Source organism: Synchiropus splendidus, chromosome 9, assembly GCF_027744825.2.
Source record: "Synchiropus splendidus isolate RoL2022-P1 chromosome 9, RoL_Sspl_1.0, whole genome shotgun sequence".
In the NCBI taxonomy this organism is placed as follows: domain Eukaryota; kingdom Metazoa; phylum Chordata; class Actinopteri; order Syngnathiformes; family Callionymidae; genus Synchiropus; species Synchiropus splendidus.
Window position 1 is genome coordinate 21743745 of NC_071342.1, and position 21888 is coordinate 21765632.

At 44.8% G+C, this 21888-nt stretch overlaps 2 protein-coding genes and 1 non-coding gene across 3 annotated transcripts; 1 reads left to right on the forward strand and 2 right to left on the reverse strand.

Annotated features, from left to right (window-relative positions):
- Positions 1-14807: 14807 nt before the first annotated feature.
- Positions 14808-14901, reverse strand: trnai-uau (transfer RNA isoleucine (anticodon UAU)). Its single transcript has 2 exons — positions 14864-14901; positions 14808-14843 (listed from the first exon to the last, which is right to left on the reverse strand). It is a non-coding gene; the product is annotated as a tRNA-Ile (tRNA).
- Positions 14902-16500: 1599 nt separating this feature from the next.
- LOC128764911 (transmembrane protein 229b-like) lies at positions 16501-18258 on the forward strand. Its single transcript, XM_053875188.1, has 2 exons — positions 16501-16604; positions 17659-18258. Exons 1-2 carry the CDS (start codon positions 16553-16555, stop codon positions 18123-18125), a joined length of 519 nt encoding a protein of 172 aa, XP_053731163.1. The 5' UTR covers positions 16501-16552; the 3' UTR covers positions 18126-18258.
- A 198-nt stretch (positions 18259-18456) lies between these two features.
- haao (3-hydroxyanthranilate 3,4-dioxygenase) lies at positions 18457-21118 on the reverse strand. The gene is made up of 10 exons (XM_053875187.1): positions 20981-21118; positions 20832-20910; positions 20531-20614; positions 20228-20334; positions 19587-19676; positions 19482-19525; positions 19266-19411; positions 18793-18861; positions 18646-18728; positions 18457-18579 (listed from the first exon to the last, which is right to left on the reverse strand). The coding sequence occupies exons 1-10, from the start codon at positions 21067-21069 to the stop codon at positions 18507-18509; spliced, it is 864 nt and encodes a 287-aa protein (XP_053731162.1). The 5' UTR covers positions 21070-21118; the 3' UTR covers positions 18457-18506.
- Positions 21119-21888: the final 770 nt, after the last annotated feature.

A 21888-nucleotide genomic window follows, 5' to 3' on the forward strand; every position in this document is an offset into this window, starting at 1 on the left:
TCTGTCGTTAACTGACAAGAACAAACAGCCGCTGAGACAGTTAGACCCAGAAACATTCAGCAAAATGGAAAATAGAGATTTGCATTCTTCCCTCCGGGCTCGACTGATCACTTAACTGAGGGGTGTGTGTTCTTTAAAAGAACCTGCCAAAAGCATTTAGCGTTTCATCCGACAGGTGAGTTTTCCAGCGCCGAGGTCTCACGCTGGCTCGCAGCTGTTGACTTTTAAAAGTGTCGATTTGCACAGTTGTCAGACGTTTCCTGCTGGCAGGACGGGCGCACACACATCCACTCTTGGCATCTACGAGCCAGTAAAAAGTCTGCTTCCTTCAGTAAAGGTCACCGTGAGCTGCGTTGACAGCTCCAGATTCGGCTCTGGACGTCCAACAACAATCACAAATTTACCTCCAACTCAGAGAAAACCGCTAAGACATTTCCACACGGCTTTGTCACATGACAGATATTCAGTCCGCTTTTAAATATTTTACTTATGAAAGCAAAACTTTTCATTATTTTTTAAAATTATTATTATTTGATGGAGATTTTATTCTGTTTCAAGGCGTCATTTCTACTGCAGGTTCTGATGGGTGCAGTTCAATTCATCACCTGAGTGGCAGTATTGAGCGTAGCAGGCTTTAATTAAACAGAAGAAGAGCGATCAAATGAAGAAAACCAAGAAATGCAGTGAAGCATTGACACAGACTGACTCATACTGAGCGCCCCCTTCAGGGGTCAAGCTCTTGCTTGAGCCAGTGTGAGATTCAATCCCTCTGGTTCTCTCTTATGATCAGGTGGTGAAGTGCGGTCTAAATGTTCTCAGAGGCCAAAGGTCAACACTTAATCCATCACAAAAAAAGAAGAAAACACACACAGCTCAGCTTTTGAGTGTTAAACTGCTCGAGTGTCATGAAGCATTTGTGAGTGACTCATGCTGCCTCTTCCTCCTCCTCCCAGGCTCAATCCCTCGATGAGAGTTCTGTTGCTTTTGACTCGATCCCTCTGGCAGAGAGCCGCCCGTAGCTCTGGCTCCTGCCCCGGCTTGCTCGCAGGAATGCACTATTGAGCAAGCGTTGCACCGCAAACCCTCCCAGCCATCCTAACCCCCTAATCAGATCCAGCTTGTCATCCCCCATCCCAGCTCTCGTTCCTCTCTTTCATTTCTCTCTCTGTTCAAATGCTTTCAGAATGCAAACATACAGACAGCCACTCGCAGAATCGCAGACACCAATTTGTAGACACGTTAGCTTGTTCAAACACACGTCCTGCTCTCGCACACGATCCAAGAAGACGACCTATAGATGCTTCAGGACAGATTCTAATGTGAAAAAAAATGACGTTTTCCCATTGAAACTTGCTGCGAATTTAAGTTCTATCAAGCCGCAGTGGTGACACAAGTTGCGTCATAAGTGGTGTTATTCAGTTTCTCTGTATAAAGACATGGTCGTAAACTAAAGTTGTTTTTGTCCAATGGTGTGTATGTTTTTTACCCGACTATTTGTTGTGTTCCACCAACAACTCTAGAGCTGCTCTACTCATCTGTCCCTGAGCCGACACATAGGAGCTGTACATCTTAGAAACAGCAGGTTTCTATGCCACGTATTTCTGCTGAAAATCAGAGAAACCTGTATGAATGTCATTTCTTTCATCTTGGCTTTTTATCTCTCCATCGCCAGACCTCTGCCTCGGCTTCCTTTCTTTTCGCCACACTCACGCTGGACGTGGAATATTTCCTCCTCCGTCAGGAAACTCTGACTGCAAGGTGGCTTTGCAGTACTTCAATAAACTCTTAGATGGCGGCGCTTCTTTGAAAAACCGCAGCTTCGATAGCAGAAGACGAAGCGGCGCACAACACTGGGCAGGGAGGAAGGTGTTTTCAATAATTACTTATTATGTGTGTTTCGCGAATCAAAGACATCTGCAGCGAATTTGACTGCGTGAGCCCCAAAAACATTCCTAAAATAGGAGTGACGCACGCAGACTCCGAGACTGTCTCACACGCCGGAGCGCCACACTGCACCATTGTCAGTCGGCCTCCATTTCAGGCTGTTTTTGTAGCTGGCCACGGCTGCGGAAATGAATATCAAATGTGCTTCTACCCCATAAATCAAAACCTTTTGCCGTGTTCTGATTCTTTTCCCTGTTTCAAGTCAATTCCACCAGGGCGGTGTGCATTTCACTTCCACCGCACGGCTCCACGATCCCCTCTGAAGCCGTCACAGAGCGTTGAAGAGGTTAAGAAGACACAGGGAAGTTTGTTTTCAATGTCCAGATTCTCTGATGTGGATCGTGTTTGACGGTGTTGAAGGCGAAATGTTCAGCTATGACACTTCATCGGTGACGGTTGTCAATGACTTTTCCTAGACTTCTCCTCTGCTCACGTCGTAACAACCTCAAACAATCCAATGTTTGATTTACGACTGAGTTCAAGCTGGTGTTATTTTCAATTATTACTTAATTATTTCAGTTTTTATTTGATCATTTTCTTCTTTTTCATAGCTTTTTGTATAACTATAACTAGTTCCTAACTGCAGCAACTGGTCCAACTCATTGTCACTCCCATTACGTCCTGACCGAGGTCACTATAGTTCACAAAAACAAATGAAAAAATGAAAACTGTAAATCATTTTCATGAGCTGAAATAAAATAAAAACGAAAGGACCGATAACTATCTGAAACATTGTCTGTTTACAAAACGAATAAAAAAGGAACTAAAATTATAGCGAAATTGAACTCTGTCTTCGTCTTTGTTTATTTCGTGAAGAAACATTTTGAGATGATTTAGAATCTATTTATCTTGGCTCGGCTGGTTTTACGTCAGCTGTCGGCAGATGTGGCATGTCGAGTCCGTGACATCACTTGTGTTGACAATCTGGTGACGCTGACTAGAGAAATGGTGGTTGTTGGGCAAAAGCCTCATCTTCCCAAACTTCATGCATTTTTTTATGTGGTGTCTTTGGTTGAGTTTTTATTACTGAATATTAGTGACCTATTTCAAACTTCAATCTTAATCCAATACCCCATAATGAAGGAAAAAACAAATACAAAGACTAAACTAACATTAAAACTAAGAAAAACTAAACTGAAACTGAGCAGGTCTCAAAAACTGAAAATAATTAAAACAATTGAAGAATTGACTAGTGTCCAGTGACAATGTGGCGATGACTGAAGAGATACAGTTCAACACCAGCAAGAGATTATTTGTCCGACTGAAGCTGTAGAGACGCTGCGTATGCACCACTGTGCGCCCGGTGGAAACGCTCTCATTGACTAGTGAACGCTGCGCTTGTACGCCTTCCAACGCCTCATATCAACCTCAACATCAACCCCACTCCTGACGCCTAGCATAACGGTTGTATAATTACCGTAATTTCCAGACTATAAGATGCTACTTTTTCTTGCAGTCGGAGCCTCATGGCTTATACAACGACACGGCTAATATATGGATATTTACAGGCTGAAATCATATTAAATCTGAGGCGATGAAATCAGAGGTCTTTTATTTACCTTTAAAGCACTCAACATGTGCTGTCTTCGCCCATGTGTCCGCAGCTCCGTCAACAGAGTCGATCTCCTGGAGGTCTGGAATGGAGAAGCAGAGACCGGAACTTTGGGCATGCGGGTGAAAACAGCACATTTTGAAGGCTTTAATGTGAATAAATGATGTGAGACTCTGTCCCAAGACAAAGCGCGTTCGCCTCAAAAGTCCGACGTGAACACAAGCGAGTCGGGTTTTGGACGCAGACTTGATCCTGGCTGGAGAGCTACACCTTGTCTATTATGAGAGCAGCGTATTACGCAGCTTGTTTCCACTATTTCCTCACTCTCGATGCTGGATCCCATTTTCAAAACTAGTTTTGAAAAGCGTTCTTAAGCCAGGGCACCACTGACCTGTCCACAGCGCTGACAGCATCACTTCACCTGCGGCTTATGTATGAACAAGATCTATTTTCCTTCTCAAATTTAGTGGGTGTGGCTAATATTACGATGCACTCTGTAGTCCGGAAATTACGGTATCTATCAGCTGGCCATTGTTCAAAAGTTCAATTACTAAATTTTGTGAGAAGGAAACTTCCTGCCACAGAATATTCCAATATTCCAGTCTTTTCTGAAGGGAACACATTTGGCAGGAAGTAGAAGGTGCCGCGCGTGAGAGTCCAATGTGTCCACAAATAACAGGACTCAATGCTCTTGTGTGTGAGTCTGCAGGTGAAGGAGGGCGACCAGTGGAAGCGCCGGAGGTCTTGGATGAGGCTTCACCCCTGCTTTTTGGGATTAAGGGGGATCCACCGCTGTCCAAACCTTAGCCTAACCTGGCGGCCGGGCCAAACCAACACACACACTCCAGATCAGACCGCGGGACAAAAGACCTGGCCGTCTGTTGACTTTAGAGGTCTGGCTGCTTGCTAAAGGGGGATTGGGAGAGCCTGCTCCAGCGTCCAAACCAAAGGGAGGGACAGGGAGGGAGTGAAGCATCACCAAAAGGGGAATGTGAGTGTGATTGTACTTGTGTGGCTGTTGAAGCTAGGCTGGGTGAAGGGCGGTCACATAAGGCCGTGCGCATGAGTGTGCCAGGCAGTGGAATGCAAGGGGACAAAACTGATGTGGACCAAAATGGAGTGGGAGATGGACAGATCTTTTGGTCCATACTGGTCTGGTAGTGAAAAGAGAGCTAAGCCAAAAGACACTCTCAACCGATTTTGAAGAACCCAGATGGTGTCTTGACAGAAAGAGAAGCTCAGTCATCCAGGAGAGACTCGCAGTAGAGCCAAGAGAAAACAGCTGAAGCGCATCTTGGGCCGTCCCGAAGACTAGGCCCTGCTCAGACCCTTTAGAGTCTCTCAGCTGACCTGGGAACATCACCACATTCCACCGCAAGAACTGGTGGTTTCTGCCGAGAGGAAAGTCTTAAATAATGGTCTTATGTGAGAACATAAAGGTAGCGGGAAACATTTCATCATTTGGACCTGTTGAATCAGGTGGTGACGCCGCTGAATGGAATCTTTGTCAGTTGTCTCTCCTGTTCAGACTCAGCTGTTAGCAGAGCCCGTAAAGTCCTGGCGGGAGGCCCGTTTGTTCTCGCTGTTGATGTAGTCTGAGTGCGCTGGGGCTGCATGTGGCGGTTCCGTCTGACATACCATGAGGGAAAAATGTGGCCAAGTCAGCCGCACACAGACCCAGGGGAGCGGATGAATGACCCAGTTACGGGAGGCCATCGTCTTTGTCACATGGAAGTTCATTACTCAACTCTCTCATTTCATTAACAAGTCAGATCACCTGCGGCCGAGGGAAGGGTCGGGAGGTTTCTGCTCTCATGTGTAGTTTCCCCAGAAACCTTTTTAATGCAAGGTGATGTCGGAGGAACAAATAAAGTCCAGATTGCACCTTTAAACTGCGTCCAGTGGAAACGCAGTGAGCTTTTCAGGCTTCAGAAGTTTCCCCTCTGAGCGTGTGCAGTCTGATGTGTTCAGTCCTGGAGTCTGGGCAACATGTGCGCGTCAGCGCGCCCCCACACACACACACACGTTAGCTTCACTGAGAGGGATAATGCAGTGAGTTCATTACATCATTTGTGTATCACTGATCAACAGTGTTGTCAATATTAGAAAGATGACTTGCCAATGAACGTGTGTTTTTGCACAGTGGTTGGTGTGGATGTTGGAATGCATGTGTTTTTAATGTGGAATCAGTCACCACATACTTGCGTGTTTGTTTGCGTGCTGATCTTTCAAATGATTTCTTATGACTTTTATTGTCTTTTTTGATCTCTAAATGAATAATAGTGTATGTGTGTGTTTATAGTTGGACCAATAAGAAGGAAGTATTTCCAGGATTTGGAGTTGTGTTCAGGCCAGATGAGATTCAAACGTCTTGTTTCGATGGAGACTTCCATACTTGTGTGTACCAAGTCTTGACAAGCCACCTTCTTGTGAGGACATTTTGCTTTTGCCAAGGTTCAGAGGGTTAAAACCTCAGTAAAGTAGTTTATTATAATGGGGTGCAAGTTTGGTTTAGGTCCTGGTTCAGTTTAGCCGTATGTTTTGGATGGTTAGGTTTAAGGTGAGAGGCTGGGGAAAGGGATATGGCAATGAGAAACCTCACCATGTCCCACACAAATAAAAACAAATCCTGTGTGTGCATATATGTGCGTATAACAAAGTGTGAATAGAAGTTCATCTTTGTTTGTGTGTTCGTGTCTGAGCGAGTGTGTGCGGGATGTGAAGTTCCACTAGAGTGTTTGTTGTGGGTCCAGCGCAGGCCCAGAGTCCTGGAAGGAATGATGTCACACTCTCCTGTCAAGCGCACCAAAATAACCGGCGCCCCCTGGATCGCTCACATCAGAGGCCTGAGAAACCCAGCGGTCTACGCTCACGAACCCGCACACTTTCCTCGCAGGGCGGCTCAATGCTGGCATTCATGGCCGTCCCCTGCCAAACATGAAACACTGCAGTATTAATAAAGCAAAAGGCTCCGCTGAGTGACACCTGGAGCGCCGCTGCCAACGTACACGTCTGTCCGCGCGGCCGCCGGTGTTATCGTAGCCGGCCTTCTGGAGGGAGCCGTGAAAACATCGGGTTGAAAACGTTGAGAAAATATAAGGAGAAACCCGGCTGCAGCGACGCACACAGGACTGTATGTGCAGCCAGATGTGAGCCGCGGGTCATAAACACCTCCAGATATTTAGGGCAGAGGAGAAGGCTGCCACATCATGAGCCAGTGGAATAATAACTGGATGTTATTTCTCTGCTGAGTCGTCGAGCGGGTGGAAAGTGAAGCGCTGCCATGTCAGTGATGTGGGCCAGAGTGGGGGGTGCAGGGGCGGGGGTCGGAGGTGTGACGCGCTTTTCATCTTCTGGAGTCAGATGTGGCACAGCCACCACCAGCACCACGACTGCCGCTGCTCTCATGTTAGGCTTTTCTAGACTTGTCGCACCATCTTTGTGAGGACCTCTCACTCTTTAAAAGGACCAGGACCAACTCAGGCTCTATTGGATCGATTTTTTTATTTGTATTTTTGTTTTTTTTACCAATGAACGTAGAGGTGGAGGATATTTTACAACTGTAACTTTTTACTATTTTTTAAAAATATTTAATCTTTTTTACAAAACATTTCAGCAAAACTTTGAAAATTAAATCACCAATCACAAAATGAAAGAGCGAAAAAATAAATAAATATTGTCAAATTATGTTTTGGTTCATTTATTCCACTTTTTTTTACTGTTTTGGTACATAAATAAAAACGTGTTTTAAAAGTACACGAATAACATATTTGGTTCTGTTCTGTTCTAAAATAAATAAATCAATAGAACATACACAAAAACAACATCGGAAGCAAATGCATTTTTTGGAGGATAAAACGATTTTATAAATTTTATTTCTTTAAGTCACAAGAAGACATAAACTATGAAACAGGGATGGGCAGTTGAATTTCCTCAGGGGCCACTTTGCATACTGATACTAATGTGAGGATGTTTTTTTTAAGATTTTTTTTTTTTGGCTATAACTCTTTGTTTATTTTTCAGGGACAAAATAGTCAGTATCGCCTACCAGAATACTCCAATTTAAATAGGGGGAAATGAGTAGACATCTGAATAGTAATAACCTGATTATAAATTTACTGTATATTTTGCAGTTTTGTTCATGAGGGCCACATAAATAAAGGCAAAGGGCCGTATGTGGCCCCCCGGGCTGTACTTTGCTCCAAGTTAAATTTTTACTGCGTCATTTGAAATAAATACTGGGCGTCTCCTTGTTTCACTGATGAGCAAGTAGAGGATAATAATAAAGTAGGGCCCCTTCATAGTAAGCTTAAGAGTGTGGAGAGGTCAACAAAGGTCAGTCTTCACCAGCACAACCAGCACTGGAGTGTGCGGCTGTTTTCATTTGCTCCACTGCGACAAACATCCATCACCAGCGGAGCTGTAACTCCGGATAACAGCTCACGTTTCCTGTGCATGTTTCAAATTAAAAGCCTCCCAGGAACAGCCAGGATTCTCATGCCAGCATTTCTTTACCTGAGAAGTCAGAGAGGAAAGTGGAAACAACTGGAAGCCATTAGGAGGGGTCCTTGGTTTGGCAGCAGGTGAGCAGGGAGGAAGTGGCGGCTGCTGACAGATGACACGATGAGTAAAGCCTCGCCTTGTTGAAGCGTAGGAGCGGAGAATAGAAGTTTACAGCTGTCAGCTCTCATTTCAAGCAAAGATCATTCCAAGCTGCATTAAATGTTGGGAAACTCTCAGAGATCAGGTGAGGCTCGGGGGCCACCAGGGGACATCTGAATGCAACTTCTGCGTCATTTTCATCTCTAAGTGGATTCAGGAAAGAGAGAATGTGAACAGCCTGACTCAGGCCTGAAATGTTGGCTCCACAGAACAGCCCAGCCCCAGAAGTTTTCCTCTCAGCAGCCCTTCAGAGGACATTTCCTCTTCTTCGACTTCACCCCTGCTGAGCAAACAAGCCGGCGTCCATGAGAGCAGGACTCCACCGTCTGCTCCATCCATCAGCGCTGGGCTCTCATTAAAACACGGGATATTGTGAGATCACAGATCCTGGCATATCGCAGAGGCCGAGCAGCACCTGTAAGTCCACTTGCCCGCCCGCCCGGCCTGAAACCGCAGGCGAGCTCGGGGGAGCTGTTGAGTTTTCCCAGGCTCCGGCTTCGGCAAACATAAAGAGCCGTTTGTTCGCTTGCTGCCTGCATCTCCTGCTGCATCTCTTTGAACCGGGCAGACATGTCAGCAGCTCTCTGCCCGCCCCCCCTCACCGAACCCTGACCACCAGGCCGCCCTTCATGTGCCCACGGGGGAGTGATAGGCCGGGCGCCGACAGATGCACACAACATCCAGGACTGTTGAGCCGCATGCACGCCACCTCAGCTGAAGCCAGTGTCCTTGTACCTGAGCGATCAGCAGTCGCACTGGACCACTGCGTCTAAACAGGTTTCACATCCAAATATTCCCAGGAATCATAGTGTCATCTGCTGTGAGTGAACACTGACCTTGATATTTTCATTAAAAAGTACATAAAATATTGGAAAGGACAAAGGATTTACCTCCCTCAGCTCGGCTTTTCACACTGCGGATTCTGTCCTGGGTGGCCTGAGTCCAATTCACCGCCACGCGATGTCCTTGTTTTACTCCTCAGCTGGGGGCGTTCTGCGCAAAGGAGCTGGATTGTGATCCACGATGCACCACGTCTCAATGAAGTCATCACTCGTCCACTCAAACACTACTTTTGCCTAAAGTTTTAAGTGTAGGTACCTTGTAAGCAGCACACTAGACAGTCAGTATATGGCATGAAAAACACACTCACGATTGCGATGGTGCAACTCGCACTAAACAGTGTAATGTACCTCTAAAAATACCCTGTTGTCATGTTTCGGTTTTTATGTGCTTTTATTTTGTTATTTCCTGTTTTCCTGTCTGTTGTTTCCGTTTCCCTTGTTCCCTCCAACTTCACAGCAGCGCAGCTGGAACTCATCCGCTGATCCAGCTCGCTGATTTCTATACCTTGGTTCCAGTCTGCGCTGCCAGATGGTTCTGTCACACTGGCTCAGGCGAACAGACCCAAGTGCTAAATTGCAGCTGGCTCACAGAAGACTCGAACACAAACAAGGTTAAGGTTTAACAAAATTTAATAAGCAACAAACAAGAAAATAACAGGGCACAGACAGGAAGCGAGGAACTAAAGACGTCGCCACCAAATCGCAGACCGAAGGAAACACCATCACTCGGGAGGGGGAACACCTGATCCAGTTGAAAGACCAACATGGCTGAAAATGATGATCGTAAATATATACGCCGTAGGCGAGAGATGGCGTTGACAGTGGTGGACTAACCAGAAAAACACTAGAAACCAAACTGTCACTGGAAAACAAGAATTTAATGTGCAATTCTGTGACTCATTGGTTGAATGCGCAGGACACACTAGTGAAATTCAAATAAATAATATACTTGATTCTCTCACTGGATCTTTGGTTCTTTGTTCCAGGCCAAAGCAGCCGGCTGCAGCTGTGCTGATAACAAGGAAGGACGGCTGACCGCAGACTCCGCCTACAACTATCTGACATCCAATTTTCAAGAATTTGTTTATGTAAACCTGAGCTTTCAGTCAGCCGTATTAGATGTGAGTATCTCTGGATCAGGTCAAATATTACCTCAACTTTAACTTGTCAAATGAGTCCAGCTCTGGACGTGAACCAGCTAAGAATCCCGCTTGGCTCCGCCAGGACCCTTTTTTTTTGAGGGATTCTGGCCAAACCAGTCGATCACATGCTCTTCTTCCAGCTAGCACATAAATCAGCGGACTCCCGAGGCTCGCCTCATCACTGGAGACATCTATCTGGAAGTGCTGGCCGGCTGAGGAGGATGTGGTCCTCAGCCTCTTGGATCCTGGGACAGCGATAAAATCTTTGGCTCTGATCACGACCGTCTCTGTTTTTGTTCCTCTCCAAATAAAAGCTGTGGAAAGTGAACTGGCCCTGGAACATGCAGGTAGTGGGAGTGATAATAATGAAACTATGGCGCTGTGCTGTTTCCTGGTTGGTTTTGAATTCACAATGTGTTAGTGCTTACGGTGGTGGTGGTGAGGCGAGAACTGCCAAGGACACTTGTCCGCTCTTAGTTCTCTTTAGGAGTTAGCGACAGTGTTACTAGTAATGCGAGACTATGAGAGTGAAACAGCTTTCTTCTCACACTCAACCTGCAGTCTGGACCAACCAGTTGTATCCGAGAAGAAGAATCTGTGGTGCATTTGTATGGAAGAACAGCACAAGCACAGAAGGAGCACAAGGGAAATTACACAGAGCCATTGGTGTGAAGCGACAATGAAGTCGGCCTGTTGTTACATCACACTTGACTGAAATGTTAATGAAAATTAGGACGATGTTTCATCAACCCTGCAACACTGTTTCAGGTTACATCATCTACACCAGGGGTTCTTAACCTTTTTGATCTCGGAGCCTGCTTTTCCCAGAACAAATGGACCCGGGGCCTGTTCAGTATGACTCTTGATTTCATTTGTGATCAACAACCATAGACTACTTACATGTAAACAAACCAAAACCTTGTGAAATGACATGAAACCATGTGATCATTGCAAAGATATTTATAAGTCCAACCAGTAGCAAAAACCAGATGCAAGTCACACTTATACTTACTAGAGATTTACGAGTGAAAAAAACAAACTAAAGCAAACTGCTGGAAAAACTGAATAACATTCTGAATAAAAGAAATATAATCAAACCATGTCTAAATATCATAAAATAAAAATAATATATTTTATTTCAACTCCAAAGAAAAAGTAAAGCGTAAATGAAAGTATTGCCATAAAATGTTTTTCAAAACTGCTTCAACAGACGCTTTCATGAACAGTGTTTACTGTTGGAGGGGTGGCATCACTTTCTTTAGCATGTTTTCTTCTCAAGAACTTCTCCATAGTTGATAACTACAGTATCAGAGATCTGCAGCTGTCAGTGACACACTACTGCCACCATATGTGGCTCATGCATTTAAACTGAGCGTCACACAGCCCTCACAGCCCACAGGTGTAAAACAAAAAACTTGAAGCGGCCCTCAAGGAGGCTATGGGCCCCGGCCCTATGGTTAAGAATCACTGATCCACACATCACTAACTTAGACTTCACCTGTGTTAAGAATGTTTCTTGGATCACACAGAGCTCAGTTGAGGTCAGCTTGACTGTTGTGACCATTGTGGTCAATGCACTTTTCTAAGTTGTTTACATACGATAAATGACCCGGAATGTCAACGGTAAAAATATTCAAAGAAAGAAAAGACATAAATCGTCCTTCACATGAAAAGATAATCAGATGCCGAAGAAACGTGATATTTGCGCCGAGTCTTTTCGCATTCTTTTGTCTGTAACCGAACGTGTGAACGCAGGAAAGCCTTCGGGCGCCAAGCACGTTCATAGATGATGCTACAAACTTTAATCGACACACTCTCGTCTCCGAGCCAAGGCCTGACACTCACGCTACCATGAAGCGCTGTAGCTAACGCCTTTCACCCTGCATCTGGGAGTGGGTTTCTGAGCAGCTCAGCATTATCTCATGTCCTCTGTAGGACTCCATCATGTTCTGGCAGTGGGTCACCGCTTTGACACGGTTCGGGGTGCAGCCGGGGGCGGTGACATCACTTCCTGTTGGCAGATTGACAGGCAGCTCATCAGAGAAGTTTCTTCAGGGCTCTGGAGGCCAGTGAATGAGAAAAGTGAAACAATAATGATAATAATTATTCCTTCACACGTAATGAGCTGCGCCCGCGGGCCACAATACAGAACAGCTGGTCCTGCGAGCTGTCAGAGCGCTGGATCCTCAGCGAACACTTGGGAGCTAACCAGAGGCAGATGTGAGTCAGAGCGCGCAGCACAGAGCCGTGCGGTGGAAACACGACGGGGGCCACTTTTTAATGGACTGTAGCAGCAGGAACCGATCAGAGAGACGTGTCAAATACTCGGGTCTGTTTGGTGTTTTGATGTTTTCAAATCACAAATTTCCTAAAAGCATTTTTTAAAAACCAAACACCGGGCAACACAAAGAGAATGGAAAGCCCCACAACATCTGACACACACGCCTCACACTGCAAGTCCTGCAAGTCTTCCCTTTGTTTTCACTTCAAATATATATATATTATGACATATACAAATATATATTAACATACATTAAAATGGTCTCAATTCTTCTTCCAGATAATTCAATCTACTTTGCTCCTGTTCGTCTGCTTTGGTCCGATTCTCCAAGGTCTTCTCTCCTTACATTACCCAAGCTGGTTTCTCAATGAGAAGCTACTTTGAGTCTCTCCTGGATGACAGAGCTCCTTCCTCTCTGACCAGACACCAGAATTATTGCTACTTACTGCACAACTCTGAGCGTGACTTTCTCAGCCAGATCTCCCATACAAAGTCCATCATTTTCCCGCCGGTATCTATATGTGCTCCAGTTATAAGGTCACACCACGGAGGTCTGGCTCTGGCCCTCCAGACTTCATATGTTAAACACAATAACACATCTCCTGAGGCACGTTGTTGTACAGATTTAGGGGAAGGGACATCGTATGGCAGCGCAGGGAGCAAAGACAACACAGGCAGACGGAGAAGACAAATGTTTGGACGAAGAAGAAATCACATTATGTGTTTATTACGTTAACAAGGACGCAGCAGTGGCTTGTGAGTTTAACCTCGTCCATGTTTACAGACAGTGTTCTCCAGACGTGCACACGCTCCAGTGCTCGACACACGCACACTCACCGTCATTTCACCATCCGCCTCATTAAACTCAGGATGAGCAAGTCAAAATGTCAGGTTCATGTGCTGTCCGACATGAAATAACAAGAAAAACTTTGCAGAATATATTTTGCATCTGCGTCATTCAAGTCCTGAGTGAATCACACACAGAACCAGTGTTTGTGCTGCCTGATACTTGGAATATGACGCATGATGGATCTTGCCAATGGCACTTGTAGAAAGACGTCTCAAGATTCGTCTGATTCAGCATCTGTGGAGAAATGTTTCATGGCCTGCAGCTACTTCTATTCAACACATGATGAGTTTGGGGCCGACGGCTGCAAGAGTGTCGCAGATGTGAGAGAACTCTGTCAACATCTTGTTCCTGCCATCATGATGGAAGTCAATGAACAAGGAATCGTAGGTGTGGTGGTGCGGAGTGAGGTTCAGATTCTCTTGACTGTAACTTCTGGACATGAAACTGACATGTTAGTAGTCCACCATTTTTAAAAATGAGCAGCCAGCTTCGCTCTATGCAGACACAACTTGAGATCGGGTTTGGAAGTAAGATTGTTCAAAATTCAGATCACATGACCAGTTTCACTCACATTGTGTCGCATTATAATTTCAACTTTTGCTGCGAGGCCCTCTGGTATTCAGAGATCCCCAGAATGAGCGTCTAATTTCCGGTGTTCTCATTTGTAATGAACCTCATCCAAGACAAAGTCATGTGCAGGTATAGTCCACAACAGGCTTCGAGGAGGTGCCTGGGTGCTGCTGAACATTTACTTCAGCGTTCACAAGTGGATGTGAAACTGGAGCAACGGTTTTCATTCAAACTGCCGAAACAGCCAATCCAGCTTCAGTGCTGACGTCACGGTGAGCTCAAGTGACGGACAAGAGTGACGCCTACAGGCAGAACAGCGAATTGCAGCGTCAGTAGAGTTCAGAAAAGAACATGTTGAGAAGATGAATTGAGTTTGAAGACGCTGGTGTAGCTTATGTTATGAGAAAGTCATGATATATCACTTTATATACGGCACACATGACTCCTCAGCAACCTCTGCACCAGCTTCTCATGACTTCCACATGCAGATACTTCCCCTCTCAGAACTCGTGACATACTTTCTGGAAATTACTAACAGTTTAGCGCCGCTGACAAATAAATGTATGGATAAACCCTGACCCCTACTGGCAGAATTATTTAACTACTACGAAGATCTATCGCGCAAACGTGAAATAAAATGTCCTGTCAATTTGAAATATATTTTAAAACAGGGGTAAATTCTTTGTCATAAATATATTTATTTTCTAAAGACAGCAAATGCATGAGATGAAACTCCGGTCAATACTCGGTTTCTTCTTTAATGCATTAATGAATTAAAATAAAGTCATAAAATATTACATACTGGTTTTCTGCGTGAATTATGGGTCGTCTGCTCATCTCGGAAAAAGCGCGACCTGATTACAAACATGGTCGTTTTATTGCATGTCATTGTCGCACATTTGATGAAGAACTGAAGGGGGAAATGGACGGAAAAGAAGAACGTACATGAACTACTTCAAAATACTGCTCCAGGTGAGGCTCGAACTCACAACCTCGGCATTGCTCTACAGTGTACTGACATATAAGTACCGCGCGCTAACCGATTGCGCCACTGGAGCTCACTGTGGAGCGGCTGCAGCTGGGTCTATAACCCTGAACACCGAGAGCGACCCTGACTTCAGCAGGATTTCAAGTCAAATTCATGTGGTGAAATATCGCCAACGATCACTCGTGTTACGACACAACGGAATATTACGACCACTATTCTCCGGCACTCAATGCACCGAGTTGTCGACTGTTGTAAAGTCTTCGAACTGAGGCCGCCATCTAAAGTGCTTTTGCTGTCGCTTTATCGCGCTGAAAGACACAGGTCGTGTTTAAGGGCGAAGCCAACACGATTTCGAAGCATCGTACTTTTGTTTATTTAGCCCAAGCTAACGGGCGCTGTGGCTTCACAGTAGGTGCAGTTGTTGTTGCTGTAGTTATAAACCAAGTGCGACAACTAAAATAATTCATCGATAGTTAACGTTTGACTAATGTTTCACAGTCCTAAATTGTAATTTAATAGTCTTTTATAGTTCTACGGTGACTGTCACTTTAAGCAAGGCGCATACTTATGACGACATCACTCAGTCGGGTATTTCACATGGAGTTTGTAGTTCGTTTTCATGTCAGACAATTCGGGCGCCATCGCTCATATTTGGAAAAAAAAAATAATGTCTACGCTGCGGCGAAAACAGTTTCAGCCACTTTACACGTAAAGTAAAGGATGAAATAATTTAATTTTATCATTTGGATTTGTGTGTCTATACTACAATAATAATTCTACTCTCTACTTAACTATGTCAGATCTTTTGTATATTCTTATTGACCGATGAAAATAACGAGTGAAATGCAACATGAACTTGTGTCTGTCATGTGTATCACTGCGCATTTAAATTGCATCTTCATTTCTGTCTTTCATTGTTTGTGGTACGTGTTCATTAACCTTTCTTAATTCATTCACATTAATATGAATCAATGTATGTGCATCTGCTCTAATAATAATAATAAATAATAATAATAATAATAAACCGTTTTCTGAAAAAATATTGTTTGTCTTTTCTGTTCTGTTCACAATTAAAAGAATTATTGGGAAAACAGAGTAGTATTTTCACAAACAAATAATTATGTGTATGTCCTGTATGGTGTGTGTGAACTTTGGGGTAGTGAAAGTGCGCTGTTAATTTTAAACCCCTCTCCCGGGCAGTGTATTTGCTTGAAACACTGGACTCTGATCTGGAGGTCCACCATTCATCTGACGGCTTTATTGGAGTACACACCAAACAAACAGAGCGCCGATCCTCCAACTGGCATCTGCTCAAAGACAATCACAACAATAATGTCAATGAAGCTGGGGAAGTATTCCTGAAATGGTGACCAATGAAAAGTTCGCCGGACCTCATTTCAGAGCTGGCCTCTCACATTAGTGTGAGTTATTTTTTATTAATTGATAATCAGCTTCCTGGAAGACAAGCACACGGACACACTGTTAACCAACGTCAATACCTGCTTGAAAGGGACTATTCACACACACACCTGTGGAATCAATATTGTTATCGTCCCCACACACTCAAACATAATATCAGGAGGGTCCATGAACCTCAATCTGTGACAGAGACATCGCAGTCGGAGCCTGGAGCAGCTTAATGTTTAGCTTGAGACACACACGCGGGTGTGTTGGGAAGCAGAGGGATTAGAAAGACACAGTGATCCACATGCTGCTTCAGGATGGACGCGGGGACAATCCCAACCCGGCGGAGACAGGATGACCATGACAAAGGTAAACTGACAACTCCTCATGAAGCCGGGGTTATATCATGGGATATTCCAAGAGCGATCAGTGCTGACAGGGCTGTGAGTCTGATGCCCACTTGTTTAAATTATCTCTTATTTTACGCTGTAGAATGAGCGATAGTTAGTCTGCGGAGGCTTTTTCCAAGTCTTTAATTGGCAAAGGAGATTAGCCGAGTAATCCAGAGAGGAAGGAGTGTAGCGCTAGGAAGAAGAGAGAGCAGCCAGTCGTATGAATATATCAAATATGAATTTAAATAAAGCTATTCGCCTCATAAAAATACGATTATTTTCCATGTCCCGTTGCAAGACATAAAAAAAACTACTATTTATAAAACTAACTATTCCTGACCACATCAACTGAACTAGTAGGAACTTTGACCGCATCAACGATCCCCGAAATATTAAAAAATATACATTATCTTTTTCCCTCATAATATTCAACTTGATAAGGATCGTGAATGAAAATAATTCTGTCTCATATAAGGCCTATAGCTTTGACTAGGAAGTTTTCAAACTGAGCGTTTTGGCACACAAAATCCAATATTTGAGAAGACACTACTTTAAGAGACCATTGCTGAAAGATTGCTGAAAGTGGAGGTTTAGACATCGGGATCAAGTCATTCAGATGAGTCAAGACTGTGATTCTAAAAAGAGTGGGCGGATTTTTGAACGTGTAAAAGCTGATGTCTCTTCAGAGAGTCACTGATAAACTGTTGATAAAAGGCTATGCCCAACATTATCTAAAATCTCTTGCAAAAAGTGGGTGAGAAAGGATTGTGGTTGGCGTCATATGGAAAGGTCATGACCTTTCATGTGCATTATAGATGTAGAATCGTCTGTTCTGCCTTCAGGTGAAACGTTCATTCTTGTCTATTTTATTCTCTCTTCTGACTCCAACTTACTCATAACTTCTAAGGTTTACTCAGAAATTATACTCTCCACTCTTACACTCTAGTTTCTATACTGTTTCTGAGTTCTACTTTGAATGAGGGTGAAGGTCTGAATGTGTCTTGGATGGTGTGTGTGTGTGTCTCTGCTAGGACCCAGTGAGGTGACTGTGGACAGGTGCAGCAGCAGCAGTCTGCCGGTCCTGGCCCGACTGTATGTCTACGCTCTCCACGGGTGTCTCTGTGAGCTGGTCTTCACGGCAGCGTGGGACTGGTGCAGCACCCGAGACCGGAGGATGGTGGGTCACAGCAGCCTGTGGGCGCTGCCAATGTACGCTGGTGCCATCTACATCATGGAGAGACTCCGGTGCTGGCTGCTGCTTCGCCGCCAGCTACTTCCTGTACGACTGCTGGCCTACACGGTCTTCATCTACTTTTGGGAGTTCAGCTGGGGGACGGGGCTCCGGCAGCTGGAGGCCTGTCCGTGGGACTACTCGGAATTTAAGTACAACCTGGGTGGACTGGTGACTCTGGAGTACGCGCTGCCGTGGACGGTGGCAGCATTTTTGGCGGAGCATCACGTGATCAGGAACACGCTGAGGATCAGACTGGACGGCTGAGCTGCAGGACTTTTCAGAGACAACAACGGGCAGTTTCACTTTTTATTGAGGACAATTTAAGTCTTGTTTAAAAAACATTTTGAGGTTACATGTAATACATGTCAGGAACAAAAATAAATAAATAGAAGTGATGAAAAACGCATCTGATGTTTGAACTAATCATTCCAGCTGTTCAAGTACAGAAGCTAAATTTGTTAAAAGCCTAGCATGAAGATGGAATTGCAGTTTAAATGGACGGTATCCTGGAGACAATTGACAATAACTATCTGATTTAGAAGGCTTCACTAAAAAAGAGCTTAGAATTATAAAGGAACATTTAGAAGGAAAAGTCTCATTTTTTATAATTGACTTTTATTTGTTTCATTTCCAGCCATGGTGCAGTCAGGGTCTTTTCCTCTCTGGGTCTTGAACCACGAACAGCGCAGCAGCTTCCTCGTCTCTTTGCCACTGATATCTAGAGGCGGGGAAGTGAGGTGTTGAAATTGTGACCAGTGTGACTCACATTTGTCAGACAACTCACTCCCTGTGCTCTGGTATTAGCAGACTGTCTCCAGCAGAGAGAGTGAAGTTCTGGCCATTCATGCTGACAGTCGATGATCCATCCTGGGAAGAGGAGATATGTTTGAGAAGGTGGTTCAGACCACGGTGCAGACCAGTGAGATCAAACCATTTGCCAGATCCACACGTCACTCTGGTGCACTGTTGGTTCTGTCTCGCCGGGTCCGAACAGTTTCACCTGTTGGAGATGGAAGAAGAGGAGGTCGGCCAATGAAGTTCATGATGAATGTGGACATGGAGGTGTGACAAGAGGAAGATAAAGACAGGTGAAGGTTGTTTTTTTGGGGTTTTTTTCTCTTGTGTGTTTCTTACTCATTTGCTGTGACACTATTTTCATTATTTTATTTTATCGTATTGTTATTCCTTCGTATAATAAGTTAATAAGTACATTTCGAAATATGCTTTTTCTGTCACCTTTGTAAAAGAAAGTCTTTTTGTCTGTTTTTTTTTTTTGGTACATGCTTGCTAACAGTTGGTATCACAGGACTGTAACAGGACAAACAACTTAACTTTGACCTTGAAAACATTTTTTACGACATTAACCAACGTGCCGTAACACTGATCTCCAGCAAACGTTCGTACCTCCGTCTCAAACTGAGCTCCAAACATGTCGATGGCTTTTCCTTTGGAGAGACACGGCCGCTGTTTCTCTAGCCAGTCTTTGAAGTTAAACGGTGACATCACGTTCATGGTGTTCAGTTGGAACGGCGGCTCTCGGAACGGCTCATCTGCTCCACAGGTGAATCCTCAAAAAGCTTGAATCGAGCCTTCAGATGAGTGAGGAACACACAAACTTACTCGGATCTGGCTTCCCGGTTCTGTGCTGCTGTGACGCCATGAACCTGAATCACAAGAGGAGCTTGTCTGTGTGAGGGGAACGTCAGTGAGGCCAACGTCACCTACTCTTTGATGATGGGCACCAGCTGCGTCCCCAGGTTCCCGCAGTAGAACCACCTCTCGAAAAGGATGTTGGTTGTGTTGTCCACATAGTACCTGGAGGAGAATGTCATGTTTTTAATAGTGGTGGGACTTTAACAAGTTAATAACGATTAATTAATCCCAACAAAAATATTTAATTTAATTTAATGTAACAGTTTGCTCTCCAGACAGCAGGGAACCTTTGTCAGTGCAGGAGTTCCAGATTTTGAGTGTGGAGTTTCTGTTTTCTGCCCCTCCCTTTCCTTGTATTTGATGGCAGTGAGGTAACCACTGTGGCCCCTGAGGTGAGGTCTTCTGCTAGATACTCATCTATCAATCAATCCATCCATCTGTCTTCTATGTCTTATCTGAGGAAGCATCTGAAGTTAAGATGAAGTTAAAGGCCCTAGAAACTTCCCCCAGTGGGGGAATACAGTGGTGTTTGCTGGTCAAAAGAAAGACGTCATCTCTCCAGAGTGTCCTCTCCAGGCGCTAACTCCCCCCCACCCGTGCCCTCCACCTTTGACTCAACATGTCCCTTTCAAGCAACAGACTTCCGAGTGCTTCAGTGTGTTAAGAACAGCTCGGCTGCTGCAATGTTTCATGAGGAAAGAGAAGTGTTCCACCTGAGGCAGTCGGTTTCAGTCAGCAGCCGCCTCCTCTCCACCACCAGTCCCACGGTGTCAGCCTGTCTCTGGGGCGAGTGGGGGATCCTGGCTGGAAGCAGGAACATCTAAACATAAACATTGCATGAAGAGTGAGGCATCTGAAATGTATCGACCACATATCAAAGTTTGTATCCCCTCACACAAAGTGTCTCTTGCAAAGTACAGTAGATCCCAAGTTACAGTGGTAAGGTCCTCTGTACTTGGAGGTTTTACAGGCCTTCAGCACTTTGTATTTTCAAAGGGACTTGTGCGGCCAGTTACCTCTCCTTCTTTGATGTGCACATCCTTGTGTCGACCATTTTCGATCACCTTCAGACACATGTCACCCTTGATCTGGTAGAAGAGCTGCAGGAGGGAGACACAGGTTCACGTCTAAATCCAAGAGCGGTAAATGTTGAAGCGACTGTCCGTCGAGATGCTTCAGACCGACAGAGGGCAGGCGTCATTAACTCTGTGACTGAACATTGCTACACAGGGCTGGAGTTTGACCCGACCTAGTTAGTGTGAAGAAGAGTGAGCTCATGTAACAAAGCAGCGGTTCTAGTCCACAGCGTGAAATTACCTCCTCTCCTTCCTCAATGTGATAATCCTTCCTCACGTTTGGACCCCCGACAAACATGATGTTGAGCTGCAGAAAGTGCCTGCAAAAGACAACTCAACAACTCAGTTGAAAGACACGGTGTCCTAGGCTTCAGTAAAAGACGGACTCACATGAGCTTGTTGCAGACTGGAGGCAGGAATGCATTCTTGTTTTTGGCAATCCAACTGTCCACGTTCACCTGGAGAGGATCGTCTGCCATTTCCGCAGTTTACAGCTCTGCTGCCCACTGAGCTGTGATAAGACTGGCGACAGAAAGTTTTGAGTGGATGTGAGGTGACGGAGGAGGAGTCTCTCCGAGGGGAAAGGTTGCTTGAACAGTGACTTCATGTTTGCTAAGTGACTTTGCAGAATCTATTTGCCTCACATAACCCCCCCAAAAATGTGTCTAACTGTTAAAATACTCCCTATATCATAAGAGACTTATCATTTAAGAACTTATTTAAATAAATAATTGTACTGGACCGCACCTTCGATGTCGATTGATAAGAATGAATTTGCTTTATGTACTGAAGACTATCGGCCTATGAGATCCCTAGTGACCCTTTTCCCGGCGTGAGAAAACCCCCGGGAGCTTTATATTGATTCTTCGTTCTTAAATTCTTGTGGGGGAGAAGATACTCTGTCATCAACTCTGCCCAAATGTATATTGATATCTGACGGGGCATTTATCTTATTTATTCCCACAAGCCCCTCCCACTCCTCCTATTGCCGCACAGAGTGGCGCCACATTGCACTCGTAAACACGGTCCCCAAACACACTAGACTGTCTTGTTGTTTAGTTGGATATTTCGGACTGGGTCACAGTAAAATGCACGAACCTGACGACCCACGCCGGGGTCACATGTAAGCGCTCTTGAGTTTGTACAGCACATATTTGTCAAAATAGACGCGTTAAAGTTGATTATTTCAGTGATGAAACGACTCAGAAACATCTAAAACTACATTATATCTGTAGTACAAGCAGACAATTCCTGAGTGATCTTGATCTCCGGGTGGATTGTCGGTGATGTTTCCAACC

Bases quoted from the DNA above. Each gene is read 5' to 3' on its own strand.
- LOC128764911 (XM_053875188.1), top strand. From the start codon at position 16,553: ATGGACGCGGGGACAATCCCAACCCGGCGGAGACAGGATGACCATGAC. The intron at 16,605-17,658 runs GTAAACTGACAA...TGTCTCTGCTAG, and splicing joins ACAGGATGACCATGACAAAG to GACCCAGTGAGGTGACTGTG.
- haao (XM_053875187.1), bottom strand. From the start codon at position 21,069: ATGGCAGACGATCCTCTCCAGGTGAACGTGGACAGTTGGATTGCCAAA. The intron at 20,911-20,980 runs GTGAGTCCGTCT...TGTCTTTTGCAG, and splicing joins CCAGTCTGCAACAAGCTCAT to GCACTTTCTGCAGCTCAACA. The intron at 18,862-19,265 runs GTACGAACGTTT...CATCTCCAACAG, and splicing joins GAGCTCAGTTTGAGACGGAG to GTGAAACTGTTCGGACCCGG.